This window comes from Megascapheus bottae, chromosome 5, assembly GCF_031878675.1.
Source record: "Megascapheus bottae isolate mThoBot1 chromosome 5, mThoBot2.hap1, whole genome shotgun sequence".
Classification (NCBI taxonomy): domain Eukaryota; kingdom Metazoa; phylum Chordata; class Mammalia; order Rodentia; family Geomyidae; genus Megascapheus; species Megascapheus bottae.
In genome coordinates this window covers 7,972,909-7,993,325 of record NC_143513.1, presented here as the reverse complement: position 1 = coordinate 7,993,325, position 20,417 = coordinate 7,972,909, and the positions used below count along the sequence as shown (strand labels likewise).

General features: G+C 42.6%; 1 protein-coding gene across 1 annotated transcript in view; it reads right to left on the bottom strand.

Moving 5' to 3' along the window:
* Positions 1-20,417, bottom strand: part of Elmo1 (engulfment and cell motility 1) — a 425,322-nt gene that overhangs the window by 208,515 nt on the left and 196,390 nt on the right. Inside the window, exon 16 of the mRNA XM_090332628.1 lies at positions 12,039-12,143. Within this exon, the coding sequence (XP_090188754.1) occupies positions 12,039-12,143 (105 nt within the window). The remainder of the gene's footprint in view (positions 1-12,038; positions 12,144-20,417) is intronic.

The window sequence follows — 20,417 nt, the reverse complement described above, 5'->3', positions numbered from 1 at the left end:
ATAGGGCCGAATCAGAAGCCCTCCCCTCAGGGCAGAGGCAGGCTATTACCCTCTCCATTGCCCTGCAATGCCAGGCAGAGTCAAAGCAGACTAGGGAGAAGCAACAGAAAACTCCACAAGGTAGCTCTGCCCTCTGCAGTGCAGGCAGGAAATGGAGATACGATACGGAGGTCAATGCCTGCTCAATGACAGCAAAAAAGAGGGGGACTGTCATAAAGCAGGACTCAATCAACAGTTACTTAGCTAGCATGCCCAATAGATACAAAAACAGACAAGGTATATTAAATGAAGAGAACCAAGCAGAATGACTGTAAGTCCCCTTGAGGAACCTGGACTGATAATGCACCCACCAATGCATATAATTCATGATATAGCCAGGTTTGATTTTGTGCTCAATCATTTCATTGCTAATTTAAAGTATACCAGTGGGAATCAAACTCAGGGTCTTGCAGATGCTAAACACATGCTCTACTAAATAATAACCCAAATCCTTCCCAATGTGTTTTAAAATTTAAATAAACCCAGGACTCTAGACAGAACTAAATGGAAAATTGTGACCAGTACCAAGAAAGATTGGATCTCATCAGGGAACAACTGATGTGAGGGATTTTTTGACCAGCATTAGATTTCAGATAACCCAGCCCAGAGCCACAGGAAAACTGGTAGGGGCAGGAAGGTGTCAGGTGATTTGCTGACACTCCACACCATGTGTTTGTGTGCCTGGACTCTGCCTCCTCCCCTCCCTCTGCCTCAGGAGAAGACGAGTCCTCTGAAATAAAACCAACCCCAAATCTGACAGTGATGTCATCCTAGGGCTGAAGCATTCCATTCAAAGCCTTGGCTTTGCAAGTCAGAAACTGTGCCTTCCAGCTCAATTAGTAAATCTAATCACATATATTCATACTCTCAAGGGGTCGCAATTGTTTGGCAGTAACAGCTTGGTTATTCACAATCAACGAAATTAATGCTGCTATTTTTAAAACATGAAAAAAAAACCCTCACTGTACATAAAAACAAGCCTCCAAGCTGTGGACCTTGGTCAAAGAATGCATAAAAATAAAAGCCTAGGAATGAACTACTTAGATGAATTATGAGACAAAGAATCTTTTTTTAAGTCTCAGGGTACTTGTTATTCTAAGATAAATCTTTGCTCTCATCACCCAGAAGGAAAATGTCAGTCAAATAAAAAAGCTTCCTTTACACGAAGCTGTGTGTTTAACTGGCAACATATAATTTTAATTTTTGAAAAAGAAAATATTCAGAGCACTTGCTGCTGAGGCTGCTCCAGGGACAAGGGGAGGGGAGATCTGTCAGCAACAGAGAACAAAAAAAAAAAAAAATGACATGCCACTACACTTTATTCCAATCACTTGCTTCATAGTTAAGTTTAATTACACATTACACGCTGTCCTGTAATTACGCCGCTTGGGAAACTGCCAATTTCTCCCTTGAAATGTGAAAAGTTCCCTAATTTACTTTGAAGACTCTGCATCGCCTCCACCATCACCCTCTCATTGCACCCAGGCTCCCTAGTTCCTGTCTTCCGTAAGCACTGGCTGGTAGACCATCAGGAATCTGCTTGCTGGTCTCACAGGAGGTGTGGGAGGGGCTGGGTATGCTCCAAGTTCCAGAACACAGGTGCAGCAAATTTATAGTAAGACCAGAGGAATCTGTTGAGTAGTAATGGGATTCAAATTCAGGACTTTATACTTGTTAGACAGGCCCTGAATCACCGAGCCACCACCAGCCGTTTTGTGCACTGGTTATTTTTGAGATAGTCTCCTTTTTTGTCAGAGCCTACACCTGGACTGCTATCCTATTCTATGCTTCCTTTTGTAGCTGGAATGATGGATATGTGTTACCATACCCAGCTTTTCCACTGAGATAGAGTCTGGCAAATACTTGTCTGGTCTGCTCTAGAACTGCAAAATTTTGGTGGACATTTGTTTCTTTAATTTTACATCATTTTTGCCAGTCCTGGGTCTTGAATCCAGGGCCTGGGCACTGTCATTGAGCTTTCTCAAGGCTAGCATTATACCACTTGAGCCACAGCACCACTTCCAGCTTTTTCCTGTATATGTAGTACCAAGGAATCTAACCCACGGCTTCATGCATGCTAGGCTACACTCCCGCCCCCTTAACTTAAAATTTTACAATTTTCTTTGGTCTCAGGAGACTAGAATTAAAAGTCTTTTTTTTTTTTTTTGCCAGTCCTGGGCTTTGGCTCAGGGCTTGAGCACTGTCCTTGGATTTTTCTCAAGGCTAGCACTCTACCACTTGAGCCTCAGCACCACTTCTGGCTTTTTGCTATGTATGTGGTACCGAGGAATCGAACCTGGGTCTTCATGCATGCTAGGCAAGCACTCTACCACTAGGCCAAACTCCCGATCTAGAATTAAAGTCTTTTGTTCTTAGCAAGGAAATACACTCTGAAGAGCTGACAAGGGTCATCTCTCCACTAGCACATTGTGGACTGTCTGTGAGAACACTGGGATTCTAGGAGCTGGAAACCTGCTCACACTTACAAATAATCATTTGTAAGGCCATGGGCACTGATGGCCTCTGCTTTGATACTACCCTTGAATATCAGGTTGATTACCAAAAAGCATGAAGCACAGACAATACACACAGTGAAGGGGGAGAATACACCTGCCTTCTGGCAACTCAGATTCTACTGTCTTTTTTATTAAAGAATTTATTAATATGACATGTTTAACAAACGAGTATTCATGAAGGGACTCTCTATATACAATCACTGACACTTAGATTTTAGAACATAATCAAAATTAGACTGAGGGTTTGTATGTCATAGATACATATTAATCGATGTAATAAAACATTATGTCTATAGAGTTATAAGTTTTTATGTCTATGTAGTTGTGTTTATATTTCCAATACCATATCCATTGGGTACCCAGTACCATTGGGTATGCAACTTTTGAGTCCTCGCTCTTATACTGTTTGGATCTAACATCCACATATTAAGGATACCATGCGCCTTTTGTTCCTTTGGTCTTGACTTGTCTCACTCAACATGATTCACTCTAGATTCATCCACTTCCCTGCAAAGGCCATTATTTTATTTTGTCTGTTGGCTATGTAGAATTCCATTTGTGTGTGTGTGTGTGTGTGTGTGTGTGTGTGTGTGTGTGTGTGTGTATGCCATATTTTCTGTATCCATTCATCTGCAGTAGGGCATCTAGATTGTTTCCATTGCCTGGCTATTGTGAATAGTACAGAGATGAACATAGCTGAGCAAGTGTCCTTATCATATCTTAGGTTATGATGTTCAGGATAGATGCCCAGAAATGCTATGGCGGGATCATAGGGAAAGTCAATTTTCAGTTCTTTAAGAAACCTCCACACTGCTTTCCAGAGTGGCTGAACTAGTTTACAATCCCACCAGCAGTGCATCTACTGTCATTTTTTAAAAGGAGTAAGTAGAGCAAAAACCCTCTGTAGAATCCATCTGATCAGTTTCTATGCCTACCTCATGTGTCTACAAGGTGCTAAACTGGCTCAGAACAAGAGACCACCTGGACGTAAAATTCAGCTCAATATTTTCTTACTCTGTGTATCAGGAACTACTGTTTCCTCTTCTGTAAAATGGAAGTATCCATGGTGCCAACCACAGTGGAGTTTGGTGAGCTGTGAATTGAGGCATCCATCAAAGCTCTTTCCTCCCAGGTCACACTCACTCTTGGATTGCACGTAAGGAGGAGGTAAGGGCTATAGAGAGGTGAATCTCAACTAACAGGACAGAGGAAAGTGTGTCCCAGAGGAGTAAGCACAGAGGTTGCCTCATCTGCCCACATCTGGATGCCTTGAAGGGAAGATCACAAACGATGTCTATGATCCACCAAAGGACAAGAAGGGCCTCAAGTATGTAGCCAGTCTCCTAACTGGTCACGTCAGCACATTTCTGCTCAGGGCCACTTCAAGAGCCAAGACTGACCTATCTCAGTCTACAGTTCATGGCCAACAAGCATGTCTCCCTACCAAATTTTAAAAATAGTTGCTAGCATACAGACTCTGAGAAGGGGGGGAAATCCCACTTTGTGGTTTGGAAAGAGTACAGGCATATTTTAAATTTTCATCTGTAGAGAAATGTTAGCTCAAATGAAAGAGCCTTAATGAAACCCTATTGACTTGACATAGTATAAATATTTGTGTTCCAGATTATTATATTGTTGGAAACACATATATTCCTGGCTACCAACTGCACAAAGCCACTGTAATTAATCTTCCTTTTAAAGGCATTTTCCTAGGCCGCGTCTCTCAAGAAATTGATTCTCTTCCATTACTGTCACCCAAATGTTCCACGTGGATGAAATGTTGGCCATAAATTATAAGAGAATGAAGTAAGAACTGCAGAGTATATCACCAAATTGAGCACATTAATTAGGCCAATTGTTTCTGTATACCAATTACACCTAAATAAAGGAAGAATCACTAGGTATAAAGAAGAAGTTTTTCCAGGATTTCCTTTGCCTGGCTGGGAAGGAAACAAGTCCCTGGTGACTCTGATTAAAGCACAACTTGTACAAGAGTGAAATATCTGTGAAACATGTGAAAAAATGCAAACAAGTATGGAACACAGTTTTTATGAGTGGTTATAGATCAAATCTAAAAGTTCAAAAAAAAAAAAAAACAAAAGTGGGGGAGAGAGTGGGGTTTGCCAGGTGAAAGTGGCTCACAATAGTAATCCTAGCTACTCCGTCGGCTGAGATCTGAGGATCCAAGTACAAAGCCATGTGGGGAAGGAAAGTCTGTGAGCCTCTTCTTGCCAAATAAGAAAAAGCCAGAAGGGACGGTATAGTTCAAATGGGAGAGCATCAGTCGTAGGTCCTGACGTTAAATAAATAAATAAAGATAAAAATACAGCTTTAAAGGGGAAAAAAAGGACTTGTCACAATTTTTTAAATGTGTTTTTCCTCCTTACTTTTTCTATTTCTGATACTTAATAACCACAGTCTGTGTTTCCTGATTCACCAGGCATCAGCCCTTGGTAAGAGCTGGATAATATTTTCTGAATGAGTCAAAGAGTGAATGATTGTGCATGCCTCAAGGACTTTTCTTCCTTTAGATAAAAGCTTTTTTTTCTTTTTAAGCACCAAAGAAGATGGACTATTTTTGTTTGCTGACTTTTTTCTCTTCTGACAAAGCAATAATAGAAACATCTCATCTATATGCATTTGACTTTTACTGTGGCACATTACAAGTTTATTTGATTGTTTTTTGTTTTTTTTTTTAGGGTCTGAGATGAATATACACAGTATGCTTCTATCTGGCTGCGATGTCAAGGAGGGAACTGACAAAGGGCTCTGAATGTCTAAATTCTTTCTGCGTGTCACTTTTCAGGTCTCTAGCCTCAAAATAAAGATGTCGCGTGAAATCCGGAAAGCTCTGCACTGGGCTCATTGATTCCTTAAACTGTTTGGCTGTCAATCAAATATGTGGTGATATGGTGACACGCAGGGAGGTGACAGCCTCCGTTGTTGGAGGATTTCTAATCTAATAAAGACAAGTAGATGCTGTATCAGAAAAGGAATAGGAAGTAATAAAAGAGAAAGAACAGGATTATCTCTCTCCTTTCTAGAAATTGTTTCCTGACTGGACTGAATTTGGGAAAGTCATAACCTTAATTCAACCACTTGCTGGTGTTCTATTTATTCTCCTAGCCCTGTCCCCTCTCCCTCAGTGTCCAGAGGGTCAGTAGTAGTGTGCCTACCATATTCAAAGTCCAGGGACAAGAGGCCACAAAATTTAGAATAACGTGAGATTACAGCCGAAAGTGGGAACTCCTATTCCATTCCTATGCTGGCTGTTGACCCCATTTGAGCTCCTAAGTCTACCCATTAATGAGTTAGGGGTAACTCTCATCTCCTAGAGATGTCTGGAGAACTGAGTGTCCACTAGGTTCATTTCCTCTGTGCAAATGAGAAGATAAAGATCAGTGTTCAGAACTGCTTCACCCAGCCCCACCCTTTCTGTGGGGTGCATCTGTTTTCTTAGGCGTTTTCTATTCTTCCTGTTCTACCCCAGCCACAGCATCCAGGCACACAGGAGTCTTATGTTTCCTTGCCATTTATTTCTGTTTTGTGACTGAATCTTGACTCCCACAAGAGCAAAAATCCACATCACCTGAGTTTCTTAACAATAACAATATCTAGCTGATAACTTAGACCAAAAGTTTAAGTCCTAAAATTTTGTTTCCAATGGAGTTACTAAATTCTTTCTTTCAAGGCACTGAAAATTGAGATTTCAAGATAGCGGTGATGAAGAAAAACAAAACCAGCATCCACAGAAAGCTTAATTCATCTTCCAGCCTGTCTCTGAACTACAGAAAGCAAGATAAAGGAAGTGAGTGGCACGCCTGCCCCATGCCTGTCTTCCTGCAGAGATCTCTGCCTTGTGTCTCTCCTCTACCCACTACTGCTCCCTTGTTGGGGAGGGATGTGGAGTGGAACATCTCAACAATCTTTCGAGCAGTTATGCTCAGAGTAAGTAACACTCAGAAGTCGGAAATCATGTGATGCTTCCAGATTTTACTCCACACACAGTTGGGTGTGCGGACTTGCAGTTCCTCCTCCTGATCTGTGCCCGTCCAGGTGTGAGCTGATTTAATTCCCCCCACAGCTTCCCTGCCATACGCAGCTCCAAACGTGTATTCTGGTATGACGTGAGGAAACAAGCCATGGGTCAAGAAATGCATGTGCGTGCACACACACAAACACACACACACACGCACACGCACACACACATATTATTTTATAATGATTAAACGGAACAGATTTTTGGAGTGATCACAAACAAAAACCCTCCAAGAGATAATTTAGATAAAGCTAAAGAAATCCTTTCCTTGCTTAATTAGCAAGAAATGATTATAAGTCCCCATGTGGTAGGCGCTGAGCTATGGGTTAAGGAATAGCGATGAATTTAAGGGCTAGCTCAGGCAGCATTTAATCTGTTAGAGAAGGCAGAGGTAAATACATTTAAAGTTATAAATGGTTACAGAAATTAAAGTCGAAGTGTGTCCTGGGTCCAAAGACAGTTGATAAAGTCACGCAGTAGAAGTCTCTGCAGAGAGGAGAGATTGGCCCTGAGGTTGCTCGGCAAGCATAAGGTTGAGAAAGAGCACTGGGGCAAGGGGAGTGACATAAACCAGGAGAGGTCTGGACCCATCTGGTTGTGTGTGGATGGCCTCCATTCTGCAAACAGCAGATATGATGCCAATAAGGAGGACAGTGGGGGAAACCCCAAGAGATAGTCACAGAAATGGGTGGAGATCCAAGGATGGCCACTGAAGCATTCTAGGGTATTTTATTATTATTACCATTACTATTGTCAAGTAGTTGAACAAAGGAATTTCAATTTAACAAATACTCAATTTAACAAATAAATGTAATACATCTTAATCACTGTCACTCCTTCCATATTTCTTCCCTCTCTTTCTCAGTCGCACCCATTCCCTCCAGTTACCTGACTTCATAGGTTCACATTGATTCACTGAATATTATGACTGAATTTATTCTGCTCTTTATTTGCTTGGCCTCCTTGACTCTCCCCCTCTAGCAACACACTTCACCTTCCCAGTATTCATTTTGTTGAACTGTATGTTTGTTGTTCAAAGGAGTCACACCATGGAAGTCTTCCATGGATGTATACCAGCCTTTAGTTTCTTTCTTTCTGTAGATATGCATATACCCCCATGGTGGTTCTTATGTATGCTTATAATTTAGATCTAACTTCTACATATTAGAGAACACATGTGCCTTTTGTCTCTCAAAGCCTAACTTATTTCACTTAACATAATCTTTTGAAAGCCCATTCATTTGCATAGTATTATATTTCCTGATGAGTAAAATTCCATTGTGTTTATATATGTACATATATACATATAGGAGTGTAAATATAAATCTTCTTGATCCATTCATCCACTGAAGGGCATCTGTGTGGTGCAGCACTGAACGTGGACAGAGGGGTACAGCTGGTGCAAAGGGGAGTTCTCTGCTTAAGTCTTTTAAGGAATCTCCACCCTGACTTCCATAGTGATTGCACTCACTTCCAGTGGAGATAAAGCTTTGTGAACCATGTTTGGAAAGATCCCATTAGCAGCTGTCTTGGAAGGTGATGTGAATCTACCAGACCTCCACAGGGAAGCCATTAACATAAAATACAACCCTACAGTTGACAAATTGGAGGAGAGGAGATGGTTTAAGGATGTGGGACACAGAGAAGGCAGCATGCCTCTAGCTTGGATCTCTGCTGTTCTTACTCTCCTCTGCACAAAACTGTCTAAGACAATAATCACATGCATGCATGCCTGCACAAGTACATGTGCATATGCACACACACACACACACACACACACACACACACACACACACACACACACACACACACACACACACGGGCCCTCCAAATGACACCATGATGTTGATACACCCTAATGCATTAATGATTCCACTATCCAGCCATTCCCCAAAGCCTGAAATCTGCTTCCTTGAGGACAGTTCTAATCAACCTGACTCTCTTGCCACATCTATGTCCCATTTTCTCTATCCTAAATTTTTATTTTTGCCTCTGATCTTGATTTCTCATGTCAATTTTCTAAGACAGTGATTTTTTTTTTTTATAAAATTGCTTCTTGTCATCTTTACTTAAACACTTCAGAAGCTGGGTACCAATAGCTCTTGGCTGTAATCCTAGCTACTCAGAGGTAGAGATCTGAGCATTAAGAGTCAAAGCCAACCCAGGCAGGAAATTCTGTGAGACTCTTTTCTCTAATTAACTAGCAAAACACCAGAAGCAAGGGGTGGGGGAGAAGGAGTTCAAGCACCAATATCACTACGAAAGAAAGAAAGAAAGAAAGAAAGAAAGAAAGAAAGAAAGAAAGAAAGAAGGAAGGAAGGAAGGAAGGAAGGAAGGAAGGAAGGAAGGAAGGAAGGAAGGAAGGAAAAGAAAAGGAGAGAGAGGAAAAATTCAGAAATACGTTGTAGCCCCAAGCACCTTAACAGGCTTCAAATGTCCTTAATAAACTGTCCCACAATGGCTCCTCAAGCCAAGGTTCTATCAGCCACTCAGTCTTAGCTGTGGCATACAGACTGGCTCTGAACAAAGCCCACACAGCTTCCACCAATCAGAGCTTCTGAGGGTCCTCCTTTTAATGAGAACTACCCAGCAGTAATCAGCAGGGCTCCACTTCCTCCTGAAAACTTTCCTATTGTGACCCCACATCTGTGTCCATCACCTCCATCCCCAGCCCGCCCAATGCCAAGGATACTGGCAAACATTTGCCATCTCACCCCCCCCCACCCTACCTGAGCCCGACCATCTCTAGACAGGAGCCAGGACCATCCTGGTCCTCGAGGCACCCCCATCTCTCAGCTGACTGCTGGCAACTCTAATTACCATAGTTGGGTAACACGCACAGCCTGAGCATGCACACAGCTAGAATCCTGGGGTCAGGGTACATCTGAGGGACTGAGAAGAGAAAGCCACTAGAGAGCAAGTAACAGTCCAGCTGAGAAGCAAGACAGACAGACTGATGTGTGCTTGTACACACATGCATGTGCCTTATGTGTGCACGTGTGCAGTGTCTGTATGTGCATATGCAGATGTGCATGCACCTGTGTGCATCTTTGTGAGTGGGTCATAAGTGGTGTGTGTGTGTGTGTGTGTGTGTGTGTGTGTGTGTGTGTGTGTGTGTGTGTGTGTGTTAGAATTTCTCTTTGAAAAACCTCAACCATAAATTTGGCTGGCAGAGAAAGTGGATAGTGAGCCGACATTCGGCTACCAAAATAAGCATTTATCAAATGAAAGACATAAATAAACAAGTAGCTGCATCTACAGAGGAGATTTACCATCTCACAATGTAAAACTTACCCAATAAACCGCATTTTATGTTTCAAAAGAAGACAGTGAGCTCATAGATCACACGGTAACAAGCTATCCAGGACTAAATCTTTACTCTGTGCTACTGGCACTCCATCACTGAGATGTCTCTCTTCAGAGTCACCACCAGAAACCTGACTGGCAGAGAACCCTGAGCCTTAATCCATGAGTGACCTCCGTTTACCTAGTAGCTTTAACTTCCCACCTCCTGGTTAATTCCCAATTACATGGGACTTTGGAATATGCTACCTTAGACACATGGAGGACACAAGAGAAATGAAAGCCTTCCATCTTTGTACGCAAATCACCACCACTAAAGCCCCCTGCACAAGGGTGAGCAACCTGGCCTTTCCTTCACACACAGGTGTGTCTTTAAGGCTCTGTCACATGCAATGTTGCTTTACGTTGCCATGCTACTCATGTGACTTAGAACAGTTTCAAGGACAGCATTCAAAGTAGGCTCAAGATGTGAAATGACTTTCCAGGAGAAATATGCTTTTTATGCCATTAACAATACAGCCAGCATCAATAAGTTCTAATTTTAGAGACATTCATTCACACCCATTAATCAGTTGACTGAAAACTCAATTTGTGCTTGGCTTCCATTGTTCATGCTCAAGTCTCCAAGGCAATGGAACACATGGTGTCACCAAAATACTAACTGGCTTATCAGGAAAGCAGATTATATTTCTAGAAAATGTCTAGGTAATACACATACACACACACACACACACACACACACACACACACACACACACACACACGACAAATCAAAGCATTATGAATAAAACCATTTTCTGAAGAACTGCATTTCTGACCACACAAATGACCCTAGATCTTTCAGAGAAATGACTATAATCCTCCAATCTACTCAGATTACAGAAAATAACTCAGAATAGGTCAAAACTTCTCAGTATAGGAAATCATATAAACTTGAAATATCCAACTCTCAAGACAAGGCCTTAAGTCCTGGTCTTCCTTTATTCCAGGGGACACTGTGGAGCTGGGCCCCCATATTACAGGTTTTAACCATTAATTCCCCACCAGGTTTGGTAACAACTCCTCCCCTCCCTCCCCAAAAAAAGAATTCCCACCAAGTTTCCAAAAATGCCTCTGGGGAGCCTTCAAGTCTCCTATTAGCCATGTTGAGATCCCTACATAGGGACCGGTTAAGTCTTGACCTTTGATCTCTAAGAAGCCAGTACCACTGAGAACCCAACAGGAGACAATGTCAGAGTTCATGCCGGAATGATGGAATCAGATTTGCAGCTCAGATTCTAGTTGGGGCGCACCTTCTTCATCAAATGCCTCCTGAAGTTTCTACGGGATTATGCCGGTAGCTCATCAATAGGGCAGTTCCCTGGTTCCATCTGCCCTGATTTCACTTAGATGCATGCTACATTCTGGCTCTTCTCCCAGAGGACTGAGAAGAGGCAGCATCAAGAATCTCAGGCTCCCAGCTGTGCAAGCTGCTAGACAAGCTTTCTATGTCACTGGTACCTGAGGCTCTACTCACTCATGCCTTGCCCTCCACACAGGGTGCCACCCAGTCCTCAGGAAGTCTGCTATTTCACAGGAGAAGCAATGAGCTCCCCTCCCTCTCATCCCACACTGGTAAGACACCTTGGTCAGTGGAGCAGCACTACTCTGCTAGGAAATATGGGAAGGTTTCTCTCTCCCCCCCTCTCCCATTTTCCTCTTGGTTTTTATTTACTTGATTGCATTTCTAGTACAAGACAGAACAGAATACAATGTGTTAGAAAGAACTGCAGATCTCTTTCTAACTTTAATAAGTCTAAAGAGATCTCCACGAAATCCAAGAATGTAAATTTTTTTTGGTAAACACATCATTCTTTTCCTGGTTATTTAAAATGTTTCCCCCCCTCACCCCCATAACTCAATAGAAGTATATCTTAAAAGTTTTTCTAATATCAATTGCATTTTCTAAACATCATCAAAAGGAGAAAACCAAAAGTTAAAAAAAATCCCTATTGCATAATACCAGATCAATTATGTTCAATTTTACTATTTTTTTTTAAATCAACTGATGGGGCAAACCTATAGGGTTGTATATGGAAAGTGGCTCCCTCTGTACCTGGAGGTGTAAGATCAGAACTCAGCAGAGAGTGCAGCTTGCTTACCCGAATGTAGGCATCCTGATGGTGTTTAGCGAAGTAGAGCATGTTGTCAAGAGCCAGCATCCCGGGAGGGGTCTGGGTGAAGTCCATGGCAGGGTTGACATGGTTCTGTAATGAAAACCAAGAGCTCTATGAGGTTAATTCTTCAGCAGACACTGCCAATCACCAGGGGCAATGGAGGTGCCCCCACCCATCTCAAGACAGAAGGCAAGCTCTCTGTGACCAACTATGTAAACCTAAGTTCAGCTGAATCACTTTCTATACCCAGGACTTGAAACCCAGGTGAAGATGGAAATCCAGGATCATTTTTAGTCATGTCATGTTTCAAGGAAAAGAAAATAACACAAAAGTTGAATTTCTGGCAGTTGCAGAGAAGTTAAGTCAGTGGCACCTGGGAGAGAAAGACCCGGACTGGAGAGACCGCATCAATCTCGGGAGCTGACTACAGGGAGCCATTATTCCCCGACCTGACCCTGACATGTGCTTATACCACATGCTTTGTCTGACCATGTCTATCAGTCAGCTTTGTGAACTGTTCTGGAGACACAGTCCCCAGGCCTCTACACACAGGTGCTGGGCTCACATCTGATCTGCACAGGGTGCTGGCATTAGCAGGTTCCTGGGGATTGGGTCTGGCATGACACTCTCCACACATAGCCCAGGGACTGAATGGTTTACCAATGTACCTAGCCAGAGAGCAGGCCAGGTTCAGATAATTTTTCTATGTACATGATATTAATTAATCATTGAAGACCATGACAGCTCTTCGGGCAACAAACAATGCTCTGCCCTGACATACCAAACACAGTCACACTAAGCACTGGTCTGAAAATGTATTATCTAACGCATGAATGATTAAGAGGAGATTTTCTTTTTTCCTGTGAACACATGAGAAGAATGTCAAACTGGGTCACTGTGGTACACTCCTATAATCCCAGCATTTGAGACTGAGGCAAAAGGGTGGACAGCTCCATATGATGAGAACCTCTGCCAGCAGAACAAGGTCTGAGGATGCAGTTCAGTGGTAGAGAGCTTGCCTGATGTGCCCCAGGCCCTGGGTTCAATTCTCTGCTGCATAGAGTCAAAGACAATTTGCTATTGAACACAGTGGGTAGAAATGATACTGATCTTTATATACTGGTTTTGTATCTAAGCTTGCTGAATTTATTTAGCAGTTCTAACCATTTATTTTGTGACATCATTAGGATTTTTCTATACATAAAAGTGCATCTTCCACAAAAAAACTTGACTTCCTCCTTTCCCATATATATGACTGTCATTTCTTTCTCTTGTCTAACTGCTCTGACCAGTAATTCTAGCTCTATGCTGATTAGGAGCTGACAAAAAAAAATCAGGCATCAAATTTCACAAAAATAATAGTCATTTAAGATCAAGCATTCATTAAGTAAGTAGATTTAAAATTTCAAATATGCTATACATGAGAAAACCACACATGATATCTGTCAGTGTAAAAATATTTTTAAGACTGTTTGAGGATTATTAATGAGAACTGCTTTTATATCACAATCTAGAGAAGTTGCATATTTTCATTTTGACCCTTGGTTAATTTTTAATAACCAGTTTGAGTGCTTTTCTCCCTGCCTCCATCCCTCCCCTCTCCCTTTTCAAACTGAGATAACCTCTAGTCTAATAACATTTTTTTCTCTTATTTGGGTACAGGAAGGCCTTCTTATATAAGTTCCAAACCACCCACACTTTGCTACATTATTTAAGTATACACCTAAACTATCTTCCCAAAGCTGATTTGAAGACTTGCTTATGAGCTGATAAATGACCTAAAAAAACAAGTAACCAGTTCCAGGCCACAGCTCCTGCTTCAAAACCATGCAAGTTCACCACTTCCATCTAGTACCATGTGCTGAGTCAAATGTAACATTTTAACATTTATTAATGGTTAATTTATTAAAACATAAAAAAGGCTTTAGAATACTCAAATACTATGACCAATGAGAGAGAGAGGGAGAGATCAAAGAACACTAACAAATCACACAGTGTGACTCACTGTGGTGAGGGGCCAACTCATATGCAATGGTAGCATCCATTATTGGAAATGGACAACCAGAGACTTTGCCACAAGAGCCATTTGCACTTAAGTGATCTCCTAGGTGGAGTGACTTAGCAGAGTTTAGCAGAACTTCCCCATTTCATGAAATTTTCATGAACGTAAGCGACACACACAAGTTTCCTTTCTCAATGTGGAGGACTTGACACGTGTGAAGTCTCACAGCATCACAGCCACCTTGCCTTCCTGTGTCCATGTGACTGATGAGGAAACCGAGTTCAGAAGCTGCGAGCCCTCTCAATTTGTCTGTAAACAAGTTCACATGCCTTGCATGGACAATGCATTTCAATTTTCGCTTCTGACCAGTATGACAAGCCAGACGCACTTCTTTTGGCACTGCTAACACTGGCTTTTCATAGACCAACGAAAGTTTATCTGACATCAGCTAATCGATACCAACCATCCCCAAACAACACGGGCCCGCCAGTAAAGGAAAGAGCATCAGACATAAAAGAGAAAATCATGACATTGATTTCAGACCAACTGCTAGCATCGATTGGTCAGTGTAATCCCAAAACAAATACACACAAAAATGAAGAGAGAAAAATTACTTGCTCTGAATCTAATTTAAAAAACTCTTAAAACACTAGGTAGATGAAAATGACCATCATCAAACTGGTTTGAATTCTGCATCTATAATCCCCAGTGAAGACACCTTGCATCCATCACACTCACCCCTGGGTACCTACTGTGAGTGATCAAGCAAGTCACAGTTGTTCTCCAAGGATCTTGCCTTTAAAAAACAACATACAGGCCAGGAGCGTGGCCTAGTAGTAGGGTGCTTACCTAGCATGCACCAAGACCAGGGTTCAATTCCTCAGTACCACATACATAGAAAAAGCCAGAAGTGGTGCTGTGGCTCATGTGGTAGAGCTCTAGCTTTGAGAAAGCTCGAGGATAGGGCTCAGATCCTGAACTCAAGCCCAGGACTGGCAAAAAAAAAAAAAAAAAACACCAACATACAGAACTTTAGACATTCACACACAGCAAGGAAGGTATTTTTAGGAAAGAGGAATACAAAAGCACAATGCTTATGTGCATCTGACCATATAAAAGTAATATTTATCAATCTGAACTCCAGGAACTGGAAACAAGAGGTATTTTCTTCATTTTTGTTTGCTTGTTTGTGTTCTTTTCCTTTTGTTTTGTTTCTTCATTTATCTGTTTTGAGGAAGGTAAAAGGGAGCAGAGAAATGGAGCAACAAAGGATAAACAAATGCAGCAGTGGTACTCACTAGACCCTATGTTGAAAAACAACTTTACAAACTATGGGTGGGCATGGAAGGGAAAAACTGGGAGAGAGCGAGGAACAGAGTAACATTGTCCGGAAAGAAATGTACTTATGACCTGACCTAGGTAACTGTAACCCCTCTGTCCATCATCTTTATAATATCAATTTTTTTTCTGCTAGTCGTGGCCTCGAGCTCAGGGCCTGAGCACTGTTCTTGGATTTTTTCAAGGTTAGAGCTCTACCACTTAAGCCTCAGCACCATTTCTGGCTTTTTTCTATGTATGTGGTACCGAGGAATCGAACCTGGGTCTTCATGCATGCTAGGCAAGCACTTTAACCACTAGGCCAAACTCCCGGCCCTCTAATATCAATTTTTGAAGGTGGAAAAAGAAAAGTATAGTGTAGTGCTGTAGGACCCATGGAGAAATGGATCCACTATCGTCCATGCATAGCAAAATCTCAGGATTTTCAAGTGCTTTCTCTACAACAGTGCACCTCCACATACTTTAGTCATTATTTTTAATTATCTTTAAGAAGTTGTACGAAGAGTTTCAATTCCACCATGTTCTCTACATCTTTGTTGGATTCTCAGTGGATAACCACTACAACATGAGTACTGTGTAAGTAGCTGTACACTGGAGGAATGATAATGGCAAGGAAAGGACCTGTACAATTTCAACCCAGGAAATCCTTTCAAATACGTTTCATTCCCTAGCTGGTTTAATCTACGGGTGGGGATCCCACAGATTCATAAGGCCACCTTTCATGGATGTGCAGGGTTCTCATGTCTATGATGTGGCGTAGACATATAACATATGTCTATGTATTACATACACTCCATATTATAAAGTATCAAACTCTTAGGCCTCATCAAATGCTCCCAGTGTCCCCATGGACTTTCTCTTCCTTTCAACAAGAAAACTAAGCCATCAGAGTTTCTGTAGCTCATCTAAAATTGCACAACTGGTAAATATGTATAAAATCGGCACGTATCAAACTGGAGGGTAAACTCAGAATCCGGGTTTTGAAGCAGAACTCTGTAGCAATAGACTGACCAGTTGGAATTGCCAGCCAATTTCATACAGACATCAGACTCAGGTTCAGGTTCTAGCTCTTTGCTGCTGCTCAGTCAACAGCACGTATCACACAGAGTGAGCCTGGGATCTTCCTTTTTAATCAAAGCTGTAATTTCCCCATCCCTCCCCACCCTCTACCAGATACCAGACCAAAGTCCTTTGCACTTGCAATGAACCATGACTTGTCTCCAGCAAACAGGCTCTTGCCACACAAAAGCCAATTAGAAAATTGCTTTCGATGTCCAGTGATTTCCTGTCAATTACAGAACATCACCACATTTTTGCATAAACCAACCTGGACTTTTATAGTTGGGAATGAGCTACATTCTGTTTCTTTCTGACTCTGGTTCTCATTTTCCTAGTCCCTCTCTCCTTAAAATGAGTATTTTGGTTACTTTTCTTGGTTGTTGTTGCAGTTTGTGGGGCTACTTTTCTTGTTCTCTTTCTTTCTTATTTATTTATTTTTTACAATTATGGTTAAGGAAAAGGATTATGGGCTGAAATATCTGGAAGGTTCCTCACTGTGACAAAAATACTCTGGGAACCAGCCAAGGCTCTGCCACTCCTTCCTTATTTATGAGCTTCTCTGGTACAGATTTATTTTTCTTTCTGCTTCCACACTATTTTTTTCTACCTGTCTTGGAACAGAAGCTGCAAGAGCTTTGATAAATGGCTTGAAAGTTCTCCCTGCAAAGTCTGTGTACATCCAAGACACCATTCTTGAGTCCCATGGATGCCAGGCTGTGAATCACAGTGGACAGCTCCCCAGGAAAGGGGAATGGCCGTGCTCTATTCCACGACACTGGAGGCTGTGGGAGCAGAGCTTGGGACCAGACACTGGAGAGACCATGTGTTATGTTCCAGTCTGATGTGTGGGTCCTGTACATCGGGGTCTCTCCCATCACCCACATGCCAGCTTTCTGACTAATTCCAATCATCTACCCAAGACTGACTTATTCTACCCATCCATCCAAGGGAAATGCATAAGTTCTAAGATAGAAAAATCTCTGAACCTATTCTGGGCCCAAACTCCACAGCCATTGGAAGATGGAGGTAGACCATAAATAGAATCTAGGCCAGCCCTTTGTTTTATAGATAAGGACAGGCCTCTGATGGAAAATAGTAAGGCTCAAATTTGAGCACACATCTGATCTCCTGGGGAACTTGCTAAAGCAGCAATTGTGGGAACTGCTTTCAGAAGCTCGGGTTTATTTTAGCCTAAGGTGGAATCAAGAATTTTTTTTATCTCTAAAGGCCATGAGTGGTACCTGCCATCTAAACTGCTCTGGATGAGAGTGGTGGTACCCGTCTGTAACCCCAGCCACTCTGGACACAGAGATGAGAGGGTCGTGCATAGTTCAAAGCCAGGGCAAAACGTCAGAAAACTATCTCAAGTAACAAGTCAGGCATGGTGGTATGCACTTGTCATCACAGCTACATGAATGGTGTAGAAGGTCCAGACAAAAACTTACTTGAAACATGATTAAAGCAAAAAATGGTTCAAATGGTAGGGTTTAAGGGCAAGTTTAAGCCCCTGAATTCAAACTAAGTATTGCCAAGGAAGGGAGGGAGGGAGTGAGAGAGGGAAAAAAAGAAAGGAAAAGAAAGAAAAGAAAAGAAAAAGAAGGGAAGAGAAAAGCAAAGACAATCTGAACATCTAACAATTTTCCAGGACGAGTAATTGATGGGGCCATACATTGAGACTCATAGGAGAGAAGAATGCCCAACTCGTGTCCATTAACACAGGTCATGATAGATGATCCTCTAGAACCTGGATCCACCACTTCCTGAATCCCATACAGTATATGCTACAACAAGTTTTGACTCTCTGGTTCAATATTGAATCCGCTTGGCCTTCATCTTCTCTGTGTTCAGCCCTCTCACTGATGAAATCAACTTGTTCAATTAGAATTGGGAAATACAATTCAACATCCTCTCCCTGGCTCCAGGGTTAGCATTTCTAACTACAGTAATTCACAGTAGCACCTCCTAGGAAACTGTAATCCGCTGGTACTTTGTGTTTTTGAGGGTTTCTTGGTGGGGGAAGCAGAGCTGGCAGTAGTTCACGGGATGTTTAAAGGGTCTGGTGTTCAATTACCAATGCCACGCTAGTCCTTCGTTCATGTGGGTAACGAAGAGATGATTACGATAATGCCTGCCAGATGGCATATGGCGGGAAAGCCTTCGAGGATTTAGGAGTTCATATTTGTGCTACGTGAGTGCCTACGTTTCGCTCAACAAACAGGGCATTAAAGCAATCTTTAACACAAATCACTGAGTGAATATACATTTAGACTAGGAAAAGGCTTTTATCTCTGGAGTCTGGCAGTTTGAAGCCACCATCTCCAAGGGGCAGGAGGACATATGAGTTCCAACACACAACGCGCAAACACACACACACACACACACACACACACACACACACACACACACACACACACACAGGAGCCTGCTGGTGCTTGAACACACATTTTTACTGAACACTCTCAGGTGAGCTCTTTCAAATCCACAAGTGCAGACTGGATTGCAAAACTCTGCAGCTGGGAGCTAAGCAACTTCAAATTCTGAGTAATCTGCCAAGAGAGGATTGTCTACGTTCAGCCGTATTTTCCTACACTGGTGGTGCTCAATCTTGAACAAGTATCAGAGAGCGATTTTTTTCTGTAACATTTGGAGTTCAGTATAGGAAATCTTGTGTTGCATGAGGGGAGCCATGGCTTTGAACCCACAGCAGCCCAGGGCGAGCGAGATTAGAAAGTTATTCCACAGAAAACATGGGCTGGGGGCCGGGTGTTACAGAATGGCTACTTCTCACATTTGTATCATGAGGCTTTGGATACATCTGACTTTTCCCCCACACAGACCCGGATCCCAAAGACATCACCAAGTAACCTCAAAGTATCTTCGAGTTCCAGCCCTGGTCCCTCTAGTCAACTCAAAATCGCTAATTGGGATGAAAACAAACAAGATGGACAATCAAATCCAACCTAAGATGGGGAAGTGGAAGTATTAGGGAGCAGAGGCCTAGCTGGGACCAGGCCTTGACAGTGGATCCATGGTACCAGAAATGCCAAGTGCCAGATTCCGCCATGGGGTGAGCGCCACTCTTCTCTGCCAGGTGACAGCCAGCTCTAACAAGGTCACAGCTCCAGTATGGAGGTGCCTCTATACAGGCAAAGCTTTTTTTTTCCCCCCTTAGGTCCAAAAAGTTTTTAGAGTCTCATTAGTGTACATACACACACACACATACACACACACACACACACACACACACACACACACACACACACACACACGAAGCTTTTTAGAAATCAAAGACCACCTCTAGAGACTAAGGGAAATCTGGCTTACAAATAATTCATGAGAAGCCAACAGCTCATCATTAAAATTTGATTCTTTCAGGTGAAAAGCACAAAGGAGTCTCATGAAAGAAACACGCCAGCTGATAGATTCCAGAACGCTGGATTGATGGCCTTGCCTTCCTCGGGGCTGCATTGGCTCTGCTCCCTGCCTGGCCCACCCCCACATCTCCCCTATGCTCTCTTAGTCCCTCTCCACAGCCTGGCAGCCTGGCCCTGAGTCTCCCAGCGCGGTCATGTCAGGCCTGTGCTATCAGACAAGAGCTCCTGCTGAGTGAAGCTCCAGCTCCACTCATCACAGAGGGGGCCTCTCCCTGGAAACAGGCCACAGCTGCTGAGCAGACTCTGGAGCCATCCAGAGCTAAGAGGTCCAGGAAGCACTAAGGCCCAGAGAAGGCATCATCATGTGGCAGCCAGAAGGCTTGACATGGGGGCTACATGAACAGGAATGCAGCAGTGAGGACAGAGGAGGAATCAATGTGTCAAGCTGATGCCCAATAACCACAGTGCCTGGCCCGGCCAATCCCTCTGAGAACACAAGACAGCATTATAAAGGACACAGGAGGGAAGTCACAGCCAGGACATAGAAAAGTCTGAACAGAGAAGCTGATTAGGAAAGCTGGACAGAGGAAC